We start from the raw sequence: 22,809 nt of genomic DNA, 5'->3' as shown, positions 1-22,809 counted from the left end.
TTCAATGAGCACGCTACATGCGAAACATCAAGGAAGTAAAAAAGAAATTGGGGGAAATCATTTGCATTTTTCCAGGAAAGATTTTAGGAGTTAAATGGTTACAGCGCCTCGAGTGGTCGAAATTTATCCCAAGCCTCCCACTGTGGCATCTCTCATAGAGCACTTGTATTGCTTTGAGACGATAAATACCATAAATTAATTCTGACTTAAAAATATTCTTGTATTGATCTGCCTGCCAACTAGAGTGACAGTCTGCTTGTCACTTGATTCTAGGTGATCCAAGCGCTGACGGGAAGCCAAGAGTGTGTAAGCGACATTGCCAATTCGGAGGTGCTTGTCAACTTGCTGTTGGTGCTGGTCACCTTCAAGGAGGCTGAACGTGAGTTGCTTTAAGTTTCTGAGGCACTGTGCGTAATTTATTTGGTAGTTACTGTGGAAATTGCTCTTTGAATGCACTAGTACTGCAAATTTTCTTTTTAATGTCGGCATTCAAGTAACTTTAGTGGCATTATTTAAAGAAAAAATTGTCTATTATGACTGAGTCTTGAAAGCCAACAACAGCCAAGAAAAACAGGGAGAGCTGTTGGGGAAACTAACTGCATTTTTAAAATTGAAATGTTGGAATAATAAGAAGGGAAATAAATGAAAGTGGATGAAAGGACAATCTTACCGCAGGTGAGAGACAAACCCACATCTTCTGCATTACGAGTGCAATTCTCTGCCATTGGTAGAGCATTTTTCATCAGACGAATGCCTACATACTGTGTGCAGTCCATCTACAACGTTACTGCATCAAAAACATTCATAGCTGCGTGTACATCATGTTGTAAAGGCCCTGAATGTAGTGCTGCTGCCCAATTCCAATTCCAATGTTCAATTCCAATTCCAATTCCCATATAGCCCTGAAACTGCCCTTGGTATGACCTGGCGATCCTTTCTTGATTTTTCAGAGCGGCTCGTGGTGCTGGACACACTTCTTCCGCTGGTTTCCAACAGCCGTCTCGTCAAGGAGGCCATTGCGAAAGGTGAGTGTTGATTGTTGATTATCACCAAAGCTTCCGGATGCAGCTGTCTTCTCTGTGGTGAGCGTCACAGAAACTTATTGGTTTTTGCTTGCTTGGTGGCACCTTTTCTCATAATTTTGACATGTGAACATAGTATGGTCGAATCCTGTTATAATGAAATGGCTTTCAAGACGTGGAAATACCTATGTTTTATCCAACACAGTTGACTCGTTGCAATGTACCCTGGTAATCCGACAAAAAAGTTATGTTTTATTCGAAGTCCATAATATCTGAAATGGCTCACTTCCGCTCACTTCCGAAACATTGGTTGTGTTGTCTAACAACGTTATTGCAAAGAGTGAATGACGAACGTCCAAGATAAAAAAAAAAAAAAAAGGTAGCAGTTGCGCCCGAAAGGCGAAGCATAGATTTCGATAGCAAATTAGTAGACAGGTATGCGAAGTAAGGATAGTAGTTTTATCTCGCTAAATGACCGCGGAAACTTGCTATCAAGACATTGGAGTGAGGAAGCGCAGCAGCAGGAGTGAATGAATTGACCTTCGGGCTGTCTCTTGCTTCAGCATGAACTAAACGTCGAGAGCGCAGTGCATACTAAGCTACCGGCACTGGGCGCTCTTTGTCCATATCACAGATCGCTTTGAAGATGAGAACCACACGGGCACATGCTTTGTCCACATTGCAGATCGCTTTCAAAATGCAGCGCCCGCGCAAGCGAGCACTTAGTCCACATTGAAATTAGGAAGCCTAAAATATTGTCTTAAATTTTCTGAAATTTGGTATTCGGCTTTTTTTTCTTGGTTTGATTCGATATTTGATTCCAAATCTACTATTTGGTATTCACACACCCCTAGTGTATACCATAATTGTGGCACAAAAATTGGTGCATTCATCCTTTAGAGGTAATTGGCAACTTTAATGCTATTAGAGACCTGGCGAAGTAATGTCTTTTTTTTCTTGGTATATTGCAGTGTTGGTTTCATTAATATACAGTGGAACTTTGTTGATACAATCTCGTTGTGTACGGTTTCCTGGCGGCAACATTCACGTTCAAGAACACAAAAAATTACCCAATTCAGTTATGCTTATTTTTTACTGGTTCATGTGTTCCTGGAAAACACGCTCTTTCACCACCAACATTCAATAAATTGCTAAACTGCAATTGTATGGTATGTTTCTGTGCCGCTAGATCCCATGTAAACAAGAAAAAGGGCGCAAGGTGCGCACAATTGAGAACAGTAGCCATCCGACGCATAATCTTCCCATTAATACTCGGTGGCCCATCTCACGTGAAAACGCTGGCGTGTACTCAGTTTCTTATTTTGGTACGCTGGTACATACTCAATTTCTTATGCTGATACCAGGAAATCTCCTCCTGGATTGTCTAATGCGGTATTCACAGCTATTCCCGCCTACCCTATTGCAATAAGTACCTTCACCTATCTGTTTTACAGCACAGGGGCCATAGTGCTGTCCGAAGTGTATTGCACACTTTTAGTACGCGATAACCCAAGCACAGCACCATTCATTGCTGCAGGCAGTGCAATGTGAGCATTGCATTTCACTCCGGGGGCATCTGGCCTCTCCTACCAGCTTGATTTCATTGTGGTTTCTGGTCACCATCTTAACACTACGCAATAGGAAACATCAAAACACGTCTTGTGCCGCGTGCCCAAGATTCGTGCGAGACTTCGCATTACATAGATGTCAACTACAGTTGAGTCTCATTTTTTTTTTAGTTTCTTTGGATCATACGTTTTCCTGGTTAGTATGTCTTTTCTCATGTCTTTTTTTCTTTTTTTTTCACTACTTGAACGAGGTTCCACTGTATTTATGCCATAATTTGATGTATCCACATTTTAGATGCCCGATTTCATCCATGCTTCCTGTATAAGCACTGTGGTGTTCAATTGAGGCACGCTTGACCAATGTCTGTGCAAAACTGCCAGGTACCAGCCAGTCATGATGTGTGTGGCAGGTGCGGTGGTGTACTTGCTGGACCAGTGGTGCAATGGCACAGACGAGACGCTGCGTGAGCGAGCGGGGGAGTTGCTGGCCAAGATGGCAGCCGACAAGCTTCATGGCCCACTGGTGCGCAGCACAGCTGGCCGCTTCCTGCCAACCGTTTTCTTGGATGCCATGCGCCAAGGCCCCAAGGAGGCCCTACACCTGTTTCAAGGTGGGTGTGTCTCATACTTAGCTGGCAAGCCACCCCAGGCCATGGGCAAACACTGCAGCAGTGTCGTCTGTTCATCAGTTTTGGGGATACAAGCACTTTCACGACATTTTTCATGATTCAGCGCCGGACACATCAGTATTTGCAAGCAACCGTGTACCTGCCACTGAACCAAGACAGCGAGGATAACAACTTGCTTGTGGACAACAACATGTCTGGTGCTGAGTCATGCAAAATCTCGTGAGCGGGATCATATCCCCGAAAAGGATTGACCAAGAATACGAGCCCTGATCTCTTTTGCAGCTCAAGTACTCTTAGTGTCATATATGTTTCAGGGCTCATAAAGAAAGGCTGCTAAATTCTCTGATTGGAGGCATTTAATATCTCAAGGCAATACTGAGGCTACGAGAGATGTCTTATTGGAGGGCTTCAGATTAATTTTGACTCATCGGGTTTCCTTAAAGGGGTCCTGAACCACTCCTTGGGCTTGGTGAAAAAACACCATCTGTGGATAGTATATGTTGCTGTGAACACCACAGCAAAATTTTGCAACCGTGCGTAGCGCGGGCATCTCACAAGAGGAACGCACAGTTACCTTTGTCTCAAATCCTCTTTTCAACACAAGCATGCTCCTCACATTTTTCGGGCTGCTTTAATTCATAATAGAGCAGATTCCAATGTGCAGCTGCTGTTGGCCTATAACTGACATCAGTGAAGAAGGGTGTTTGCATCAGTGTGCTTCTTCCTACAGTTACTGCATATATTTATTGTCGATGTTTAATAAACAGGCTGAAGTAAGCAAAAATCTGCTTTTGAATTTCAAAAAAGAATTGCATACTTCCGGAACAAGCCGACTGTCGTCTGCTGGCATTTGGTCATGGCTGCATGCGTGGAAATTAAACTTTGGCCACCCTGCTTATCGGTGTCGTAACTTTCGGGTCTCACTAATGTCGACTAGTTTTGAGCACTCAACTAGTCTCGAACTTCACAAAATTTAAGGTCAGACCACACGTACACTTGCCTGCACATGCTCACTCCTGGCCACACCTGTTTAGATGCCTTGGCAGACTCACTTCGTCTGCAGCTATTGATATTGATTTAAAATGCATGAGTTGGATGTGGCTACTATCCATCGGTCAAGCTGGTGCAGGACAAAGCCACTTCGCACCACACAGCACAGCCGAATTGGAGCATATGAGCGGTGCAAGCACGCACTCGAGCCCTGTCATGAACAATGCAAATGTATGTACTAGCTGCAGTCTGCTACGTTGCATAAATACTGAGGCTGCCACAGGGTGCTGCAACGAGTCTGCTAACCGAATGCTCTGCGGCTCACTGAGGACAACCGCGTTTGGCTACACTTGGTGCGTTGTAGGTGCAAAAATCGAAATTAGTGGTGTGTATCTGAACATCCAAAATCAAATCAATCACGTTTAATAGGCGGAGCGTTGTAGGCATGCTCCGCTCCAATATAGCCTTTGCAATGCAAGGCATTGAAGAAGAAATGGGAGCACACCGAATTGGATCATATGTGACCTTTTGCTTGCCAATAACTCCACTTCTTTTTCATGTATTGAGGTACTTTTTGCGGCAAGGTATTTCTGAAATAGCCCATTTTAACTTCCAATGCATTTCTCAATGTCGATAAAAAGTGGTTCAGAGCCCCTTTAATGCGCACCTAAATTGGTTCACGCGAGCAGTTTTGCATATCACTCTCATCAAAATGCTGCCGCCATGGCTAAGAAGTCATGCTCAACAGCAGAACAATCCAGCCACTGAGGCCAAAATGCCCTAAAAGAAATAGCAAAGTATAGACATTTTCTTCAGAACACAATTAATATGATGTGTTGTCAAGATATACGGTTTGACATGTTTATGTATATAGGTATACAATATGCGCAGACTAAGAATGAAGGACATGATGACATAGTGCAAACCACGTCTCTTTTGTTCTTCTCGTCCTTTGTCATTAATCTGCATGCAGTGTAGACTATAATAAGTAAAAAATAGTATGAGTGATGCACAAGAAACAGGTATTTCATACTAATGTCCTTTGCAACTAGTTAAGGTGTACTGCTTATCTTCTCAATCACTGCTCTTCGAAGGCAGGCCAGTGGTAGGCTTGTAGCATGACTGAGAGAACAATATAATACACTCGTGGGGATATTTAGAACACTGTCCACGAAGATCAGGTGCAATGCTTAACCTTGCTACTGCTGTCACTACTTTGCCCTTCAAGTAAAAATTGGCAATTTTTTTAACCCTGCAGCCCAACAAGAGAACCCTGAACTTGTCTGGAAGGAGGAAACACGGCAACGTCTATGCCAGACAGTGCGCCGCATGGCTCTCGAGTGAGTGCTGCGAAGACTCCCATATTGATGTGAAAGCATTTCTCTTCTGCGTGGTTAGTATCAGTAAAGTTGCGCAGTTCTGGAGAATGGTATTCTGCAAAAGCAGGTTGGCTGGAGTAAAAGTTATCTTGCAACTCAAACTTGAAGTGCCTGTGGCCTTGCAGCAAGTTATTAGTAAAGGAGCAGCGAGGCAATGGCTTGCAAGCAAGAAATGCTGATGGGACGTATGTGCAATTATCCACACGAATTGTGTATTGGACACATCATTGGTGGTTGCTGTGCTCTGTAGCATTGTTGGACGTTCGGGCTACATAACTTGCAAGTTTAATGTGTGTGTCAGCCATGTGTATCCTGCAAAAGCAATGACAGTTTGCAATTGAACCTCGCAATAACGAAATCAGCGGGGAATGCGAAAAAATTTACCTTCACAAGAATTTCGTTGTTGTGAAATAAGACAGCACAGATAGGTAATGCGGTGCAGATCAAAACTTTACTGTCAAAATTCTGTTAACCTACTTTGCCAAGCTTGTGAGGATCTAGAACCGTATTGCCAACAGTACAAAATGCACCGCATGCATCAATCAGCAGTGGTAGCACTGCTGTGGAGCAGTATTCTTGGTCAGTTGCTTTTGGAGACACAATCACTTTTGTGAGATTTTGCGCAATGCGGCAACGGATGTAGAGCAACAGCATTCCACGCATGCAGCAGCATTTCTCCAGCACCTGCTGTTGCCCATAGGCACCGACGCGTCTGGTGCCGAGCGCAAAAGTGATTGTATCTAGTATTCCCTGTAAGCAGTCGATTGATATTACGGACCCTTTGCACAAACCTACGTCTGGCGTCGAATCCGCACGCAATGCCTGTTGGGTGGCACCAAGACCAATGTTCTTGAATCAAGGAATGCGTATTCCCAGACGACGGCTCAATCACTGCCCCATGCATGGCACTCCATGTTGTGACTGCCATCTTAAGCGCCACAAACAATTCCACGACGATGGGACGGGGATTTTCTTGTTCTTGCTGCGTTTCTGTCACTGAGGTGCACATTATGCACTGCACTAGATATGCAAAAACCATTGTCACATGTCGGTAGCAACATGCGTGCAGGTTCAAATGGTCGATCAACAAACAGTATGGCGGCCATGCTGTGTTTTCGGCGCAGTCACTTCCGGCACTTGGTTGTTTTTGTAAACAAAAATGTCAGTGCCCGCACAAGTATAATGTGATAGTATTTTTTGAAATTTTAGCGCAAAACAATCGCATTTCAGCACATTTTGGAGCCTGCTAGCCAAGCTTGAGTAGGTAGTATGCGGGGTTACGTTGCGGCAAATGTTGTTAATGTGTGATTGTAGTACAGTCACATTTCGTTGTCAAAAGGTATGAAATACATTGAATCTTATGAATGTTCGTCGGGGATACGAAAATACTTTGTTGTCATGAGAATTTCATAGTAGCGGGATTTCGCTATTGCGGGTTTCGACTCTATCGGCATTCATATTGTATATTTTGTATGAGGTAGCATACGAGAGCCATGTTCATCCTACTAACATTTTCATGCTTCTTACCATTAAAATCCATTTCTTATTTAATGGATTGTCTACGAAGTATTCTTTGCCTCCTGCAGAGACCTTGCTCTATAATAAAGCCAGCACGGACAGTTAATAAAAATGGTTCTTGCTACATAAAATGGGCTCAATGTCAGTCTGGAAGAGTTGCGTGCAAATGTCGGTGCTTTTAAATGAGCGAGTGGTCTTTAATGAAATTGTTTGTTCTGCAGGCAGTGGAACCTCCAGAAAAAAGACCCTAAAGCTAATTGCAAGGTAGGACATTTATTTTTTATTTTTTCTTTAAAATGGTGTCGCCAACTGTTGTTAATTTTTTTCATCTTTTCTGGCTTACTAACCTCCACTGTTGGCAAAATTGACCCTTTCGATGTTTCAGAAGTGAAATTTATGTCCTTTAGATCTTTCTAATCCAGCACTTCTTGTAGGAATCAGAATGCTTTACAAAGAACGCTGAACATGAAAAAGAACAAAAGCCAAAATTAACCTGAGAAATCAGAGGGCCAGCAACCCTGATTACATAATTTATGTAGGCTTCGTTACAGTGTACTAGAAGAGTTATAGTGTGCTCATAACGCGGTAAAGCTTAACACACTTCCTGTCGCCGCCGACAGGTGGCGCGGTTCGCAGCGTCACCTGAAACTTTCCTACACGTCACGGTAAAGCGGCTATCGCGCGCTGCTGTTTTGACCCTAATAAAAATAAAATGCACGACGTGCAATGCACGAAACTTCTTTTAGTGCACTCGAATGTTTTCTCCTGCTGATCGATAAAATTGCAAGTCTGGCTTTGCCACAACGACCGCGCATCCGCGTTTCCAGCACCACCGTGCCGAATTTACCCACCACTTCGTTTTCTTTTTTTCGCAGGTAAGGCGCATGCAGTGCGGAAGTGTGTTGTACTAAAGCAAACATTTTCACGTTGCCCCATCCACGCGTTTCAGCACGTTCTCTGCTTGTTCCTGAGATTTCAGGCGGAGTTCCTTAATTAGTTGTCCCCTCATGTATACCTTGCAGTAAACATCGGGTTGTCTGTCGTAGAGGAACACGACTACTTTATTGAATGTGACAACACCTTCTTTTAGGTAGGTCGACGTGCAATAAAGCACTCCGTCAAGGTCGGGGAGTTGATGTGAACTCCAATACTTGAAAAGTCTTTAAATCAAAAAGAAATGACAGTGTTGACGCTCTGCCATAATGCCCTCCTCTTGCGTCGAGTCGTGGTCTATCCCGGAAGCACCGGGAGCAGCCGGTGAAAACTCCGAATCGTTATTGTCCAGTACGCATCGGCTTGTTTTCTTCGCAGGTGCTTCGTCATTTTCACACCTTTTCCTTTCCAGTTACTGTGGTAAATTCGGAAGAATCGTGAAAACAGCGTTTTCTGATAGCAGTGGCTTCTCAGGAGGAATGCGCACCTCTTTGCCGTCTATAAGGTGCATGAAGTCCCTAATTATGAATCGCGGTTCAAAGTGCAACTCGCAGACCATGCAAGATTCATCCAGTCTTTTATCTACACGGTGGAGGTTCCTCTCCCATTCCTTTCGCCGTTCTTCATCATGTGGAACGCTGAAAAAAGAGGCTTTCGGTGCATCTTTCATGCAGCTGTAGCCAGTTCTGCGCTCGGGTGCAAAGTAGTAATTTCGACGGCGGCATGCCATTCTCACTCACTCACAGTGCACATTGAGTGAAGCGTCAAGCACAGAGCAAGCACAGAGGATACTGCTGAAAACGCTGGCGGGACTTGCAGTCGACAGCACGTCAATCCAACAGAACACACTCCACCCGAAGAGAGGGGAAGTTTTCAGGAGAAACGGGCGGCAGTGCCTCTGGTGGGTGCCAGAGCAGTCGACGCTGAGTGTGCCACGGCAACGCAGCGCAGGGATGCGGCAGTGAGCACACTGCCCCTATTCTAGTACACTGTAGGCTTCATACTGCAAATAAATCCTCTTTGAAGTGTGCCCACATGTGACTACATGCTGAGGTTAGGTACCCGAGCTGCACCTTTGGAGCATGCCACTTAAAGCATGTAAAATGTAAGGTACAGCATGCAAACATGCTTTGAATAGTTTGTTGTGCCCATTCTTCACACACTTGTGATTGAAATTTACAAGTTTTAAGCTCTACAAACTCTGCACCACATACTGAATTGTGACGGATGGCTCTCATGAAAAATTGCTTTGGTAATTTAAAAGCGATAGTTTTCGACTTTTCGCCCCATATTGCGGTTTGTCAATTTCTGGCCGTTTATGGTCAACTTGGGGCACTAGATGTCACCAGTTGCCACTAGAAATTATTTAAAGAAATAAGTAAAAATGTCTGATGGTCAGTTTCGAACCCTGGCCCCCCTGCACAAAAGCTCCATGCTCAAACCATTTGATGGTGGATGCATGCCTGAAAACATTAAATAAACACATGCAAGCCAGCCCATGAGACGCTTGACACGCTAGCCACGTCGCATAGCACGCATCTTCTTGCTGACAGTGAAGAAAGAAATTACGGGAGACGTTCGTCTCCGAATTTCACTGCAGATCTCTCATCATACTCTGGAGCTGTGGCACGTTTCTATGAGGTTAAGCATGTTGTGACTTGTGAGTGAAAGCATTTTAATGCTGAATAAAAGTACTGCTTTCTCTGCAAGGTCTGCCGCGGTGGCTGAGGGATGCGTTTGTCACTAAAATCTGCGGCGTGTCTCTTGTCGTAATGGGCAAGCTATCGCTGACAGATATCATTCCAAGGTTGGTTCTGCTAGTATTTAATTGTCATATATATTTATTACTTCAAAAACAAAATTCAGGCCAGAAATGCTTAGCTAGGTTGCTGTTGCAGGTGGTGACCAGTGTAGCCTGACCTATTAGTCTTTAGTGTTGTTTTCAGAATGCGTATCGCATGTGGGAATATGCTGTAGTCTTAAGCTGCTAGGTCAGGTTAACCATGTGGCACATTGTGAAATCGAGTCCTAGACCGCACCATTGAACCCATTCCTCTTGGTGTGTTCTTGTGCAGCTGCCAGCTGAGTTCAGCCTGGTGGAGGAAGACCCCTCGGAGCTGGTTGTGGCAGGTGTCTACGTGCGCCTGTTCGTACAGAATCCGGGCTGGACACTACGCCGGCCGCAGGAGTTCCTCACCGAGTGCCTCGACCGCATCTGTGGCCTCCTTGCCAAGGAGCCCCTCCAAGTGCGTGGCTGGAGCAATCCAATACTTTTAAATACTGGCTAGCTCAGGGGCTGGCCAAGTTGGAGATCACTGCTGTTGCATTTGACTGATGATGAGCAGGACAGATTTGAGCCTGCAAACTGACTTGCTAATTAAGTTTATGGACTCTGTTCAATACTGAATTGCTTATTTTCAGTGCGTGCCTCTATTAACACTTGAGAATCGCCTTGCTTTGTATTCAGAATGCAACTTTTTTTCCCTCCGCTTCTGTGCTGCTAAGTGCAGGAATGCTCACCCACTATGTGACTGAGCTGTGTGGTAAAGCCAGCATCCCAATATGGAGACTAGACACATTTTCACATTACGGGGTGCAGGGTTGCAAGTACACAAAAGCAGAACAAAGCGGGAAAGATGCAGCGGCACAAAGCTGGGTGCTCTTGGCAGTCATGCTGAAATTGTCTCCCCTTGTCACAAAGCACTAGGGTATGCTAAAAACTTTGACAGCTGGGTGTTATAATTGTTTTGCTCATCAGCTCGGCAGTGCCTCTGCTGTTGTGTTTTGCCTGGAACAAGCAGGACTTGCCATGATGACTGTGGTGTTCTGCTGCCCGGCAGGAGGTCATGGGCTCATTTACCAGGCATGATGGCCACAACTAGGTGGGGTGTAATGCCCAAACACTCGTTTACTTAAATTTAGCTGCAAATTAATGGACCCCATGTAGTCAGAATTCTAACATGTTAATCACTCAATTCTACAGATCCATGGCTGTCCAAGTGGTAGCATGTCTATTGGAGGGGTTATCCCCTTCAGTCCCGAATTAGGATGGACAGTTCATAAATGTTTCAGTTATATAATTTTATTCCAAGGTGTTGCAGACTCCATTGAAAAAAAAAATTAATTTTGTAGGAGGATGCTTTGTGCATCTTATAGTGAGTCCTCGTAATTGCGTAGTAATTAGGTGTTCATTTATTGTACTGTCAGTCATGTTGCACCTTTTCACAAAACGAATTCAATTGCCAGCTCAAAGCACATGCATAAGTCAGTTATTGCCTAGAAGCATTATGAGAAAAGAAATAGTATTCTTTAATCATTGTTGACGGAACACAGCAAGTCTGAACGTCCCGCCAGACGCAGCAATGGCCTCATAAAAAATGGCTGTGTGCAGCTATATTCAGCACATTGATATTCACTACAGCCCCTATTTAGGCATGACGAGCTGAACCTGAGGCACACTGCAATAAAAAACTCGAAGCTGTGCTGACCAGCTTACATTCACTTTAACGGCGACATAAAAAAAGAGGAAAAAGAGCAGGTTTCTCATGCCCTCTGCTGATCCACTGGGCATGGTAGTGTACAACTAGTTAGTTAGTTTCGTCGGCGGCGTCTTTGTCTACATTACAACAGCCTCACTGGTATACACAAGGGGCTAAATTTACCTGAAGCTCAATTTCCGTGGCCGTTTACACACCACCACTAGGCAGAGCTCACAAGAACAAGCCGCATGGCATGTTTGAAGGGGATACATAGCCTCTGGCCTCATGCAGACCGACAAGGAGGAAGGCGGCCCCTTAGAGCTGCTGTGCTCGGCCGCCTGCGGTGTGCTTCAAGGCCAGCCAAACCTGCGAGAGCGACTGCCGGTGCTGGGACACCTTCCTCAGCTGTGTCAAGCACTGGCACGTAGGCCGGGCCTTCCCGGCTGCCTTCGCATACTGCATCAGGCCAGCTCCAGCCAGGTAAGCTGCGGGAGTAGCCACCTCCTCTTCACAATAGCAGCGTTCCCATTGACATCATTTTGTGGCACCGGCTGGTGCTATGCATCAAAACATGTTGTTGGGAAGGTTGGCCAAGCGTCACCAATAAATACTAGGAGTGTGCAAATACCGAATAGATTTCAAATAAAATATTGAATCAAATCAAGAAAAATAAAAGCCGAATATCAGAAAATATATCGCAAAGGTTGATGCTTACAAATATTGGCAAGAAAACACAATGATGCACGCGCTCGAGCGTTTCCTAGTATTGCATAAGGATGCAGCAAGTTGTCGACAACTTAGGTACATAGAAATCAAGATGTGCAATGCAGTCTACTCTTATAAAGCGAACTCTTAATTAGTAGGCCAGCACTTATTATAGCTCTGTTGTATGTGAAGGTCTCCTATATTTTTTATCAATAGGATGTTGAATAGAATCGGGTGTTATATTTTACTCTGAAGCTAAGGATTTAGTGACATTATGTTGTACTGAGTGCCAATCAGGTACCCAAATAGTGAACCTGGGTCTTATGGCAATATTTTATAGCAAAGAAAGATTTGCTTTCCGTTTCTTTTTTCTTTCTTTTTTTTTAAGGTACAGGATCTCTTTCCCATCTTTACAGTGGGGGTCATCATAAGGCCAATCTGTACGGCAGACAAAAGCGCAGACCTCTCATCATGCGACTCTATCACTGTTCTGCGCATTGCCATCATTAGTGCGTTGGTACTGCAGTTGGCATTGGCGGTGAAGAGCAGGCACCTTTTCATTGTCAAATTTGGCAGGATTTGCTACCTGTAAGACTCTAAAATCAGAAGGTTCCAGAGAAGTTTGCTCGACACTCGCCCTTCCTCCCCCTCCTCCCTCCCACTCCTTCTCATTTGTCCACTGCTCATGCATATGTATGCAGCCGAGCTGTCAGAGCCTTAGTCACATGACACTTTCACACCCACCATGTGCTCAAACCTACAAAATAAGATTGGAGTGTATCTAGGAGTGGCGTCGGGAATGAGAGGCCATATTTCACAAAAATGGCGGCCGTGAACAACTTTCTTGCCATTCCATGCACTCGCTTTCATTTCCGAGGTGGTTTGTCGGCTTCCTGAGTACTGCGCAGCTGCTGCGAAATAGATCCATAACTTTAGTTGCCAACGCCTGATGAAGCAGCACCGATTACACCTAGTGGCCTAGGCAATGTGGCCATGACAAACATTTGCCGCTGGCTGATATGGTAATGGGCAGCCCTCACAAAATTCTTGCTGCTAGTTGGTTTATGCGGGTGGCTCATTAGCGATAGACTCCATCATTATATACACATGTAGGTTAAATTGACTGCTGTTTAAGTGGCATTTGTCACGTGTTAAACACAATCTGCATGCCTCAATTCCGGTGAGGAATGAGCCCTATTTTTGCACATGCTTTCGCACTCTTCGAGATAAGCATTGCGTTTTTGCTGTTCCTTCTGTCTGCATCGCATTATCGTTTCAATCGGCCCTGTCTTTTTCAGTCCACTTTTTTCTCCAATGCTGCAAAATCACGTAACAGCCTCTCCTATCATGTAGCTTTTATGTGCTCAAGTTGGTGCAGAGTGTCCTCAGCCATCATCAACATTGAATATTATGTGGCAGCCATTTCTTTTGCTTTGTACAGTCTATCTCTGATGTTATGTGCTCTTGACGGATATCTAAGACGGTGAGATGAAGAGTGAAGTGGCGATGAATGAAGATGGTGAGTGAAGTGCATGGCCAGGCTTTTTAAACTGCCTTGTGCACACATTGTGCACACAGGCCTGCGCGCAGTCGGTGGGCGTGGCCTGCTTGGACCCCCTGGGCCGGTCCTTGTCATGCCCCGAGTCAGCCCAGCTGGCCTGCCAAACGTTACTTGGGCTCTGCGAAGCTTCTGTGCCTGGTCTTGTTCAACAGGTGAGCCCTAAGCCTGTTTTAGCATTTTAATTGTGGTCAGTGACCTACTCTTAAAGAATTGAGTGTCTTGAACATTGCCAAAATAATAACACCACAAAAAGATATGCACTATTCTTTCAGCAGAGATTTCAAGCTGTGAATTCAACAGGAGGGGGAGAGTATCCTGCTGGCTTGTCTTTTTGTTAAGAACCTAATGGTCGTAATGGTCGCTGTCAGTAATTATGCATCTGGTGGCCCTGCTAGTAGTGTCCTGATGAATGCACACCATTCGTTCTGTAATCTCTGCCACAGTCATCCCCACAAATTTTGATAAAATTGCAACTGTAACTTCCTCTATTGAAATACCCCTTGGCCACATGCAGGTTTCGTATAAATGCGTGATAAAAGTCCTGTGTAAATTGCACTACCGACCATGCTGCTGGCTGTTAGCACACTGATCTCGAACAGAGGTGGCCTTTCACAGAGCAGTTCATTTGATATCACATTTGAATGCAGTGTCCTGTCCATTTCGTCCCAGAATAAAACGAAAGTAGCCATTGTCTTAGGCAAGGCCTAGATGAACAATGTAGATATTCTCAGCAGATGCAATAGTAGTGGCCATTTTTTAACTGCAGACAGTGTTAACATTCCTTCCTATTGGAAAATCTTAATTTATTGCAGGCGTTGTAGCGCACAGCATGTTAACATTTATTCTGAGCAATACAGGCAAGTACTGCGTCCCGAGATGACACTAAACAAAATGCACTGGCCCGCCAAGTGGCTAAGTTACTAGGGCTTTCCACTTCTGAGTGTGAGGTTCGATTTCAGGCATCCAAACCACGTGTGTGATTAGATTGGGGAGCACGTCAAAATTAACCTGGTGATCTTCGCTGCAATGTTTCTCATAGCCAGAGTGTTTCTTTGGTATGTTACACTCAACCAATCAGTCGATGTATCAATCAATCAACCCAAACATTTCTCGTTAAGTGCCACCTTCATGTTAAGCGTGAGTGAAAACAGGCCAATGGTTTTAGTGCAAGAGTAATTAGGGCCGAGTATCTTATTAATGCTATGTTCAGCACAGGAGGCAGTGCCCAATGCTTTGCCTGCCGCTCTTGTGGAGCAGCTGCGATTGTGTCTTCTTTCGGACCGTTGTAAGGAGAGCCTTTACGTTGCTACTGTGTGACCATTTCTCGCACAGGCTGTGCGTGGAGGCCTGGTGGAGCAGCTGCTCAACCTTTTGGGCAAGCCCTCAACCAGCGCAACGACCAAGGCGCACGCTGTGCAGGCACTCAAGGCCATGGCAGCCGACATGGCCAGTGGGGACCAGGTCAGTTTTGTGTGAAACTTCTTTTAGCTCTAGTGACCAACATTCACCTCCAAATTTACACCGAGGTATGTTCAGTCGGCTCCCGATAATTCGAGGCCACTTAATTGGAATTTTCGGTTAATTAGAAGTGAAGTGCTGGTCCCGTCAGTTTTGCATGTAATACTATGGAAGAAATCGCTCGATGATTCGAAGTCCTCATCCAGTAATATTGTTTAATTGGAAGTTAAAATTCAGCCAGGATCCTCGAGGTGACCTTCATTCTTTGGGAGAATGCAATTTTTCAAGTGCTGCAACAGCTCCGTGCTCCGCGTTGGTGTCATCGCCACCGCAGCCGTCCGCAACGCCGCCTTTCTTTGAGCGGCGCGATTATACATTGCTACAGCTGCCGTAGCCTCTGCGATCAGCTCCGGCGGGAGGCGATGCAGCTGCTGTGCGTGGCTGGAGCCGATCGCAGAGGCCTCGCGAGTGCCATAGGTGCATGCAGCGCTGTATACTGGCAGTGGCAAGATTGTGCTAGATTAGGCTTGCAGCGTATATGTGTATGGATAACTGCAAAATACGAGGTGAGCCTGCTCAGTGCCATTCACATGTTAGCGCGAACATGGGATCGTGTGAAGGAAGAAACAATCGCAAACTGCTTCAGGGCTTGCGGTTTTGTGGCAGCTTCTTCGAAGGATGCCTCTGCAATTTCATCGGAGGAAGCGTCAACAAGCGAGCTTGACGGCACTGATTTTGGTGATGCTCTCGGGGACGTCAATTTTGAAGATTACGTCGCCATAGACAAGGCGGTCGAAACGTGCGGTGCACGAACGGATAACGAGATTGTAGAGATTATTCGGCTCCAGGAAGCGACCCAGGAAAGCGACGATGACGTTGAAGACGAGCCGCAACCTAAGGCTGCCGATGCAGCTGCGGGCCTTGCTCTCACGGAGCGCTTCTTTGCCGCTGAAGGTAACACGGAAGAAGCGTTCCGCCATATCTACAGCCTGCAGAACTTGCTTTCAGCAGCGTGATTCGGCAAGAAGCAGAGCAAGATGACCGACTATTTTTCTTTGAGAAAATACTCAATTTCGCTACCAATAAAGTGCTGTTTTTGTGTTTTGTGCTTAACGGGGAATTCGTTTAATTCGAAGATTTTTGTGATCGCCGTGAACTTTGTATTAACGGGAGTCGACTGTACCAACACTGACTTTGAATTCACTAGTTCATATTTAACTGAAATGGAGGCCAGTTGGTGTTTGTGCCACGATGCTACCTAAGTTTTTCGTGTCTTTTGTGCACATTGTGATGGCACAAGGGTTAGAAGTGAGTAGTTGGCCTGTGGGTAGCTAGCTGCTCAATTAGGCTGAGGGCCTGGGAAAACATATTTTTGTTAGATGCTTAATGTACAATTGGTTGTGAAGTGGAACACTGTCAGAACTAAAAGAAAGTCAATGGCATCTCGCATTTTACCTCTGGACTGTCTGTAGAGCGTTCGGTATGGTCCAGGTTATGTAAGTGAAAGCCGTCACTGTAGCATATTATGTTCACCTTATCGCATAGCAACAGTTATACCATTTTAGGTTGGTTCCCATAGGTGCTGTCGTCCTGAAAATGCTGGGCTGTCACTAGGAGCATTTCCGAAGTATCGTAAGAGGCGACAAAACTTCTATGCAGCGTTACATTGCCGAACTTGTGTGTACGGCTATTATTCCACTCTTTGAAAACTCTTCAAACACCGTGTATTAGAAGGGAAGGAACTGTATTTAGATATCCCCTTCAGTCCATTTTTGTCCAATTCTGTCCATTGAAAGTTCAGTTTCATAACATTTCTTGCAGCTTCAGAATCACGAAGAGCTTACAGCTGCAGAATAAATTGAAAACCTTCTATTCTAAAGTCAGTTCTGTCAAGTTTGCAAAATGTGTATTGTATGTGAGAACTATTCACAAGAACGTCAGATATCAGAACATCAACTATTTCATGTATAGCATACTTGGAAAGCACAAACAAGAAGTAGAAAAAGAAGGCTGAGATGCACCACTGATTAATTTGGGAGTGTTTACCCGATTATAACATGCCCTTAAATCAAATGCGCAGCCGCTTTTTATGGAATCAGAGCAGAAAACTAACATAGAAATTACATTAGAACTGCTCAACAAAGTAGAAATCTTAACGCACAACTGATCTTTTAGCAAGAAAATGTAACATGCCTCCAATTCCGGCAATAAGAAAAAGACTTAACCCTGTGGAATTTGCCTTCACAGAATGGATATTTATTAAGGACTTAATATTCATCGTCATCACTCTAAGACAGAATTTTGTCACTGTCTTTGAACTGCAACATGTCGTCTTGCATACGGTACAAGTTTGACATTCTGCATTTATCAAACCGCTCCATAACCATCTCAAAGGAGGTGGTAGCTCACACCTAGACTAACCCCTTGATTGCGAGCGACAGGTGGCCTTGTGCGAATATTCAACATTTTCAAACATTTGATCCAATATATTATGCTATTCAATACTTGCTTCGGCTCAAATTTCGGTATTTGTGTTTTTGAAGTATTCGAAATGAATGAATATACGTAATTTTCCACTTATAAGCCGCACCCCCCAATTATAACGCCCCAGAATTTAAGAAAGAAATCTGCACGTATAACCCGCAGAAATAAAAGGATGCGATGCTCACATTTGTGTAAGAAGTCTCCATTCCTAGATGCACTAATTGTCCACGTTTTATCTTTCACCAGCGGCTGTGTTCCCTACCTTTTCGGTGACACTGATGGCAGAGAATGTTGCCGTAAACGTAGTTTCATAGCAGCGCACCCTGTGAAAGCACACTTCAAGGTGACATCTACTCCGAGTTGACGCCGTAAAACCACTCCTAAAGTATAAATTTGCATATCTTACAACCCAGTTTTGCTACTAAATAACTTTTTTCTTTTGCCTGTTCGCTTGCAGAACAGAATGCATTAAGCTAGCATGTAGATAAGAGAGGATCAAGTTCACAACATTGCAACGACACATGGCAGTGATGCTGTCAAGGCTAGCTCTGGTGGTAGGCTGCTGCAAATCTGGTTTTTGTTTTGCACTTAGTAATTGCATCACGCAGGCAATCTTCTAACCAATTTCTGGGGGAAGAAAAGATGCACATTAGCATGAAGTAAATTCTGTAGGCGTTCATTGTGAGCTACCATTTTCACTTGAATATCTTCCTAATGCAGGTCGAAAATGTGCATTTTCGCCATGGGATGGTGTGTGTTCAACTCATTCACGCTACCATAAGCGCTGCCAATACAGATGCTGCTGCTATTGGCGTCACCATGTCAGTCTGGCATGTGTATTCTGTCTCGTCCATGATTTGGGTGCTCTTTCTATGTGCCTATAATGGGCCGAGCTCGTCTAATCCATTTTGTCATTATGGCAAGTTCCCTCTTTGGCCTGCTAGGGGGCCTACAAACTCCGCTTGTCCAGCAGGGGCTTAAAACATGGCAGCTGCATGTTACATGTTGCTGCCCTCTCAAGTGTGCACATTCTTCAGAGGCAGGCCTTACTTGTAGGATGGCACGCCGCTTTGTGGACTATATCCTGTCCACAGCTGGCAAGAAACCTCCAAAAAAAGGCAGCGTGTTGTCTGTTACAGGGGTAGAAGCAACACTGACATTAAAGTTCGCAAAGAAACACACTTTTCTGATGCAGAGTGTGGTGTGGGACTTTGCTTCATACTGTGTTTAGAGAACTATTGTACGGAAGCTGCATTCTAATCCTCCATGGCCTTTCTTCAAGAATTTTGACATGTTGCATTTGCAAGCTTTTCTCAACAACGTTTGCTCTAAAATGTGCCTGCAGCTTCGAGCGGTTGTTTACGGAACTGAACTCCTCTCAACTGAAACTTCTAGTTAACATACATGTTTCTTGTTATTTCATATTTTCAGACCAAAATGAATTTGCTACCCCCATGTTATGTATACATCCTTTCATATAACGAAGCCGGTAAAATTGGCAATTTACTTCATTATATCGAAATTTTGTTACATTGAAATTTAACTTTTTATGCAAACAAGTACAGTCGCCGAAGGATTTTTCTTACACAGAAGGAGCCACAAAATTTTCCGAATTATCTGCCAATCAGAAAGAGGGAATTGAAATGAAAACTAGTAATTTATTTAATTGAATTTGAGAGTCGGCGACAAAAAATACATTTTCCTGCCATGATGATATCTTCACATCGGCAGTATGATATGAGGTCAGCTGTGCTTTCGCATCCACTCTGCTGCCGCAGCTGATAGTGTCGCTAGCAGTGGGACGATGTTATCATGAAAAGTGCTGGCAGCTGGGAGCGAATGTTTTGTCTGCCTCTCGCTTCAACGTGTCTCCGAAACTCTAGATTATGTAACCTCCAGTACTAAAAGCGCGGGAAGACAGTACACATGATGCCACGCCTTCTCGACGTACCCACTCTTTGCACGCATGGCAAATTACACCTGAAACAGGGAGCGCTGGCTGCGTATGTGCTCAGTTGCGCTGATAGCCATGCGCGGCCATGTGCAGCGATGGCCGCGTAGAAAAAGACAAATGCCAACTAGCCCCCCCCCCCCTTCTCCTCACATGCCCTTTATCGCGTTACTGCGAGCTTGCTCCCTTCCCGCCCTTTCCTCTTGTTCGTGCGGGAAGAAGGCGTACCTCAAGCCCCCATTCTTAACTTGCTCTAACACGCTTTCACTTGCACCAAAGCATACAGTGCGCGAGGTGCGATAGGATCTTATCGCACTTGGGCTTTATACAGAACATGACGCTGCTTTGCTTCGGAGGTTGCTCTTCGTCGCGCGGCACACAATTTGAGAGGAGCGTTGGCGAGCAGCTGCTTCTAATCCAACTATTTGACTGTGTGCCTCCACAGAAGTTTCTATTTATTATCTCGGTATTCCTTTGCGGCGGCAGAGAAATGTCGTTACATTGAAATTGTGTGTAAACACTCTTCTGTATATTGAAGTTCATTATATCGAGGTTTAACTGTATTTTGAAATTGTACAAAGTCTGTTATCCAGATATGCAATAAAAAAATTTCATTTTGCAAACACATTTCTGGATTTCTTGCTGGCACTTAAGGAGTTAACCTAACACTGATATAACTGAAGTTGAAGTGATGGAAGTCTACTGCATCATGTTTATCAGTGCTCTTGCTTTTGATGCTCTTCGGTAACGGTTAAAAAAACAAAAAAAGGGAAAAGAAAACCTGCCGTGCTGGTATAGTGGCTTTGGCATCACTGCTAAGCCCGAGAGTGCGGGATCAAATCCAGACCGTGGTGTCCCCATTTTGATGGAGGCAAAGTGCAAAAATGCCTGTGTCATGCATTGGGTGCACTTTAAAAACACCAGATGGTCAAAATTAATCCAGAGTAACTTACTGCAGCATGCCTCATAATCATATAATATGGTTTTGGCAAATAAAACCCCTGAATTTTTTTTTTTACAATAAAAATGTCTGGGTTAACCTACTGCATGCCATGATGATTGACTGGTTTCAGCTGCCTGGTGTGAGCTTGCACATATTGGCATGAGAAAAATGGCTGGCTACTTGAGAGGTTGCTAATTGTGTGTCTTCTGTTTGTTTTCGTTGTTGTTCTTGTGCAGGTGAACAACCTTCTCGGCCAGTCGAGCGTCTGGTCAGACTACAAGGACCAGAAGCATGACCTCTTCATGGCACCTGCTTCCACGGCTGGCTACCTGCCCAGTGAGTGTGGCCAACATGCCTACACTTTGCGTGTCTGTTCTCTTGCCTGTTCGCTTGGTGCTTTGTCTTGTACTTACAGTCCACTTGTTAAGGTGTGTGCACAAGAGATTGACTCGATCACATTTAGCCTCATCTTGCCATTTGTTGCGATTTGGCTGCATACTGATTGTAAGCTCTTACATTGGTCCAGGGCACCTAAACTTGTGTCTCTAAGCTTGACTGGTGCATTAAACATCCGTAACGCCGGATTTTATTGTGTTTACTTGTGTGAGACGCCACGCTTTGTATTCAACATCTTGGCAGGGTGTGGCTCATGCACGAGTGAAGCATATGTCACCTCACTAAAGCTTGGAATGACTTCACGAATGATGTAAAAGATAATGCAAACACTGGTTACACACTACACGCACATTTATTCAAAATTCCAGCTCCACTGATCAAATTACACTTCATTCTTTAAAAGTTTCCGCTTGTGACGTCTCTCCCATCAACATTGAAGCTTCCTACCTCATCAGCACAATACAAAAAACAGTTGTGCTTTGATGCCAGATAACCCGAGTGAAACATTATTTTTAATTATTTACCTCGAAAGTAAGGGGTGCAGGTCTTGCCCGAAGAGGAGTCTTACACAAGTAAATACGATGAGCTCGTGCAAATATTTGGTACGTTGGAATATTCGATTGAATATTATGGTATTCGCTTCAATTCTAATACCTGTATTTGAGAAGAAATGTAATCCTAAAAACAAAAAACGCAGTCTCGCACAAGAAGTCTCACGTTGATAGCAATAGCAAATTATGAAGACAACTACGAGAAATAAAGTTCATAGTTTGTCTGGCCGTATAAACTGCAGTAAACATCCGCCCACTAATTGACAAGTATTGGTGTCATACACACACAGGTAAACATGAGCAGTTCTCACTCAACGACCACTCGCTGTGACGACGCTAACGAAACGTGCATGAACAGAAGGGTGTGATCACTTCAGCTGCCTCTCACTTCTACGCTTCTCCAAAACTTGTTGTTGCCCTTGCTGCCCTGATGGAAACAGGTCCTGTTGTCGAAATGTGGGCACCAGCAAAAGACGCCCCTTGCTAGGCTGTTGTTGATCACTTCGAAGTCTGTATCTACTGTGTATCGCCACTCGGTTGTTCATATCATTGATGGAGCTAAACCACTTAAAGGGACTGACAACTGGCCAGAATGTGTTGTAAGAAGTTGATGGAAAGGAAACGACCATGATTTATAGGGATAGAATCCAGCACGGTGTTCGGGATTTAAGTAGGAAATATAATTTTTAATTGGGCAAAGAAAGTCAGAAAGACCAGTAAGTGGCAAAGCCTGGTGGTGAAATCTTGATACTTCGAAATGCAGTCAAGAGGTTACTGTACATAAGTCGACTGTCATTAGGTACGGTACGATTATTGCTTAAAATTGCAGTTAGTATATTATTAGACACTTGCACTTTATTCTACGCGTATCACGAAGTAAAGAAAGTTCACGCTAATGAGCGGCACTCATGTCGTCCCACATGCATGGCTCGAGTTTGCAAGTACCCAGAATTTTATTATCTCCCTGTGATACAAGATGCCATCAACAAGTTGTGCCATAAATGGATACGTTTTTTACCTTCGTGTCGGCGCGTGTCTGTCGCACTGTACCGACGCCGTGCTCTCTGCCGTCTATCGACAGATTGTCGCCGTCGGTACAGTGTGACAGAGGTGCCCACACAAAGGAAAAAACACTGTCGCCGACAGTCGGCAGACCAAAATCGGTATCGTGTCGGCCTAGTGTGAGTGAGCCTTCACCAATTGGCATTCTCCAGGCGCGCTGCTTGTCGCGGGGATGGTAGT

At 44.6% G+C, this 22,809-nt stretch overlaps 1 protein-coding gene across 1 annotated transcript in view; it reads left to right on the top strand.

The window, feature by feature from the left end:
• Positions 1-22,809, top strand: part of Rme-8 (receptor mediated endocytosis 8) — a 157,946-nt gene that overhangs the window by 133,286 nt on the left and 1,851 nt on the right. Inside the window, exons 37-46 of the mRNA XM_050171184.3 lie at positions 274-379; positions 951-1,025; positions 3,001-3,201; positions 5,468-5,549; positions 7,328-7,370; positions 10,115-10,285; positions 11,810-11,998; positions 13,802-13,936; positions 15,117-15,245; positions 20,857-20,956. Of these exons, the coding sequence (XP_050027141.1) occupies positions 274-379; positions 951-1,025; positions 3,001-3,201; positions 5,468-5,549; positions 7,328-7,370; positions 10,115-10,285; positions 11,810-11,998; positions 13,802-13,936; positions 15,117-15,245; positions 20,857-20,956 (1,231 nt within the window). The remainder of the gene's footprint in view (positions 1-273; positions 380-950; positions 1,026-3,000; positions 3,202-5,467; positions 5,550-7,327; positions 7,371-10,114; positions 10,286-11,809; positions 11,999-13,801; positions 13,937-15,116; positions 15,246-20,856; positions 20,957-22,809) is intronic.

Source organism: Dermacentor andersoni, chromosome 6, assembly GCF_023375885.2.
Source record: "Dermacentor andersoni chromosome 6, qqDerAnde1_hic_scaffold, whole genome shotgun sequence".
NCBI lineage: Eukaryota > Metazoa > Arthropoda > Arachnida > Ixodida > Ixodidae > Dermacentor > Dermacentor andersoni.
This window is presented reverse-complemented; position numbering and strand designations above follow the sequence as displayed.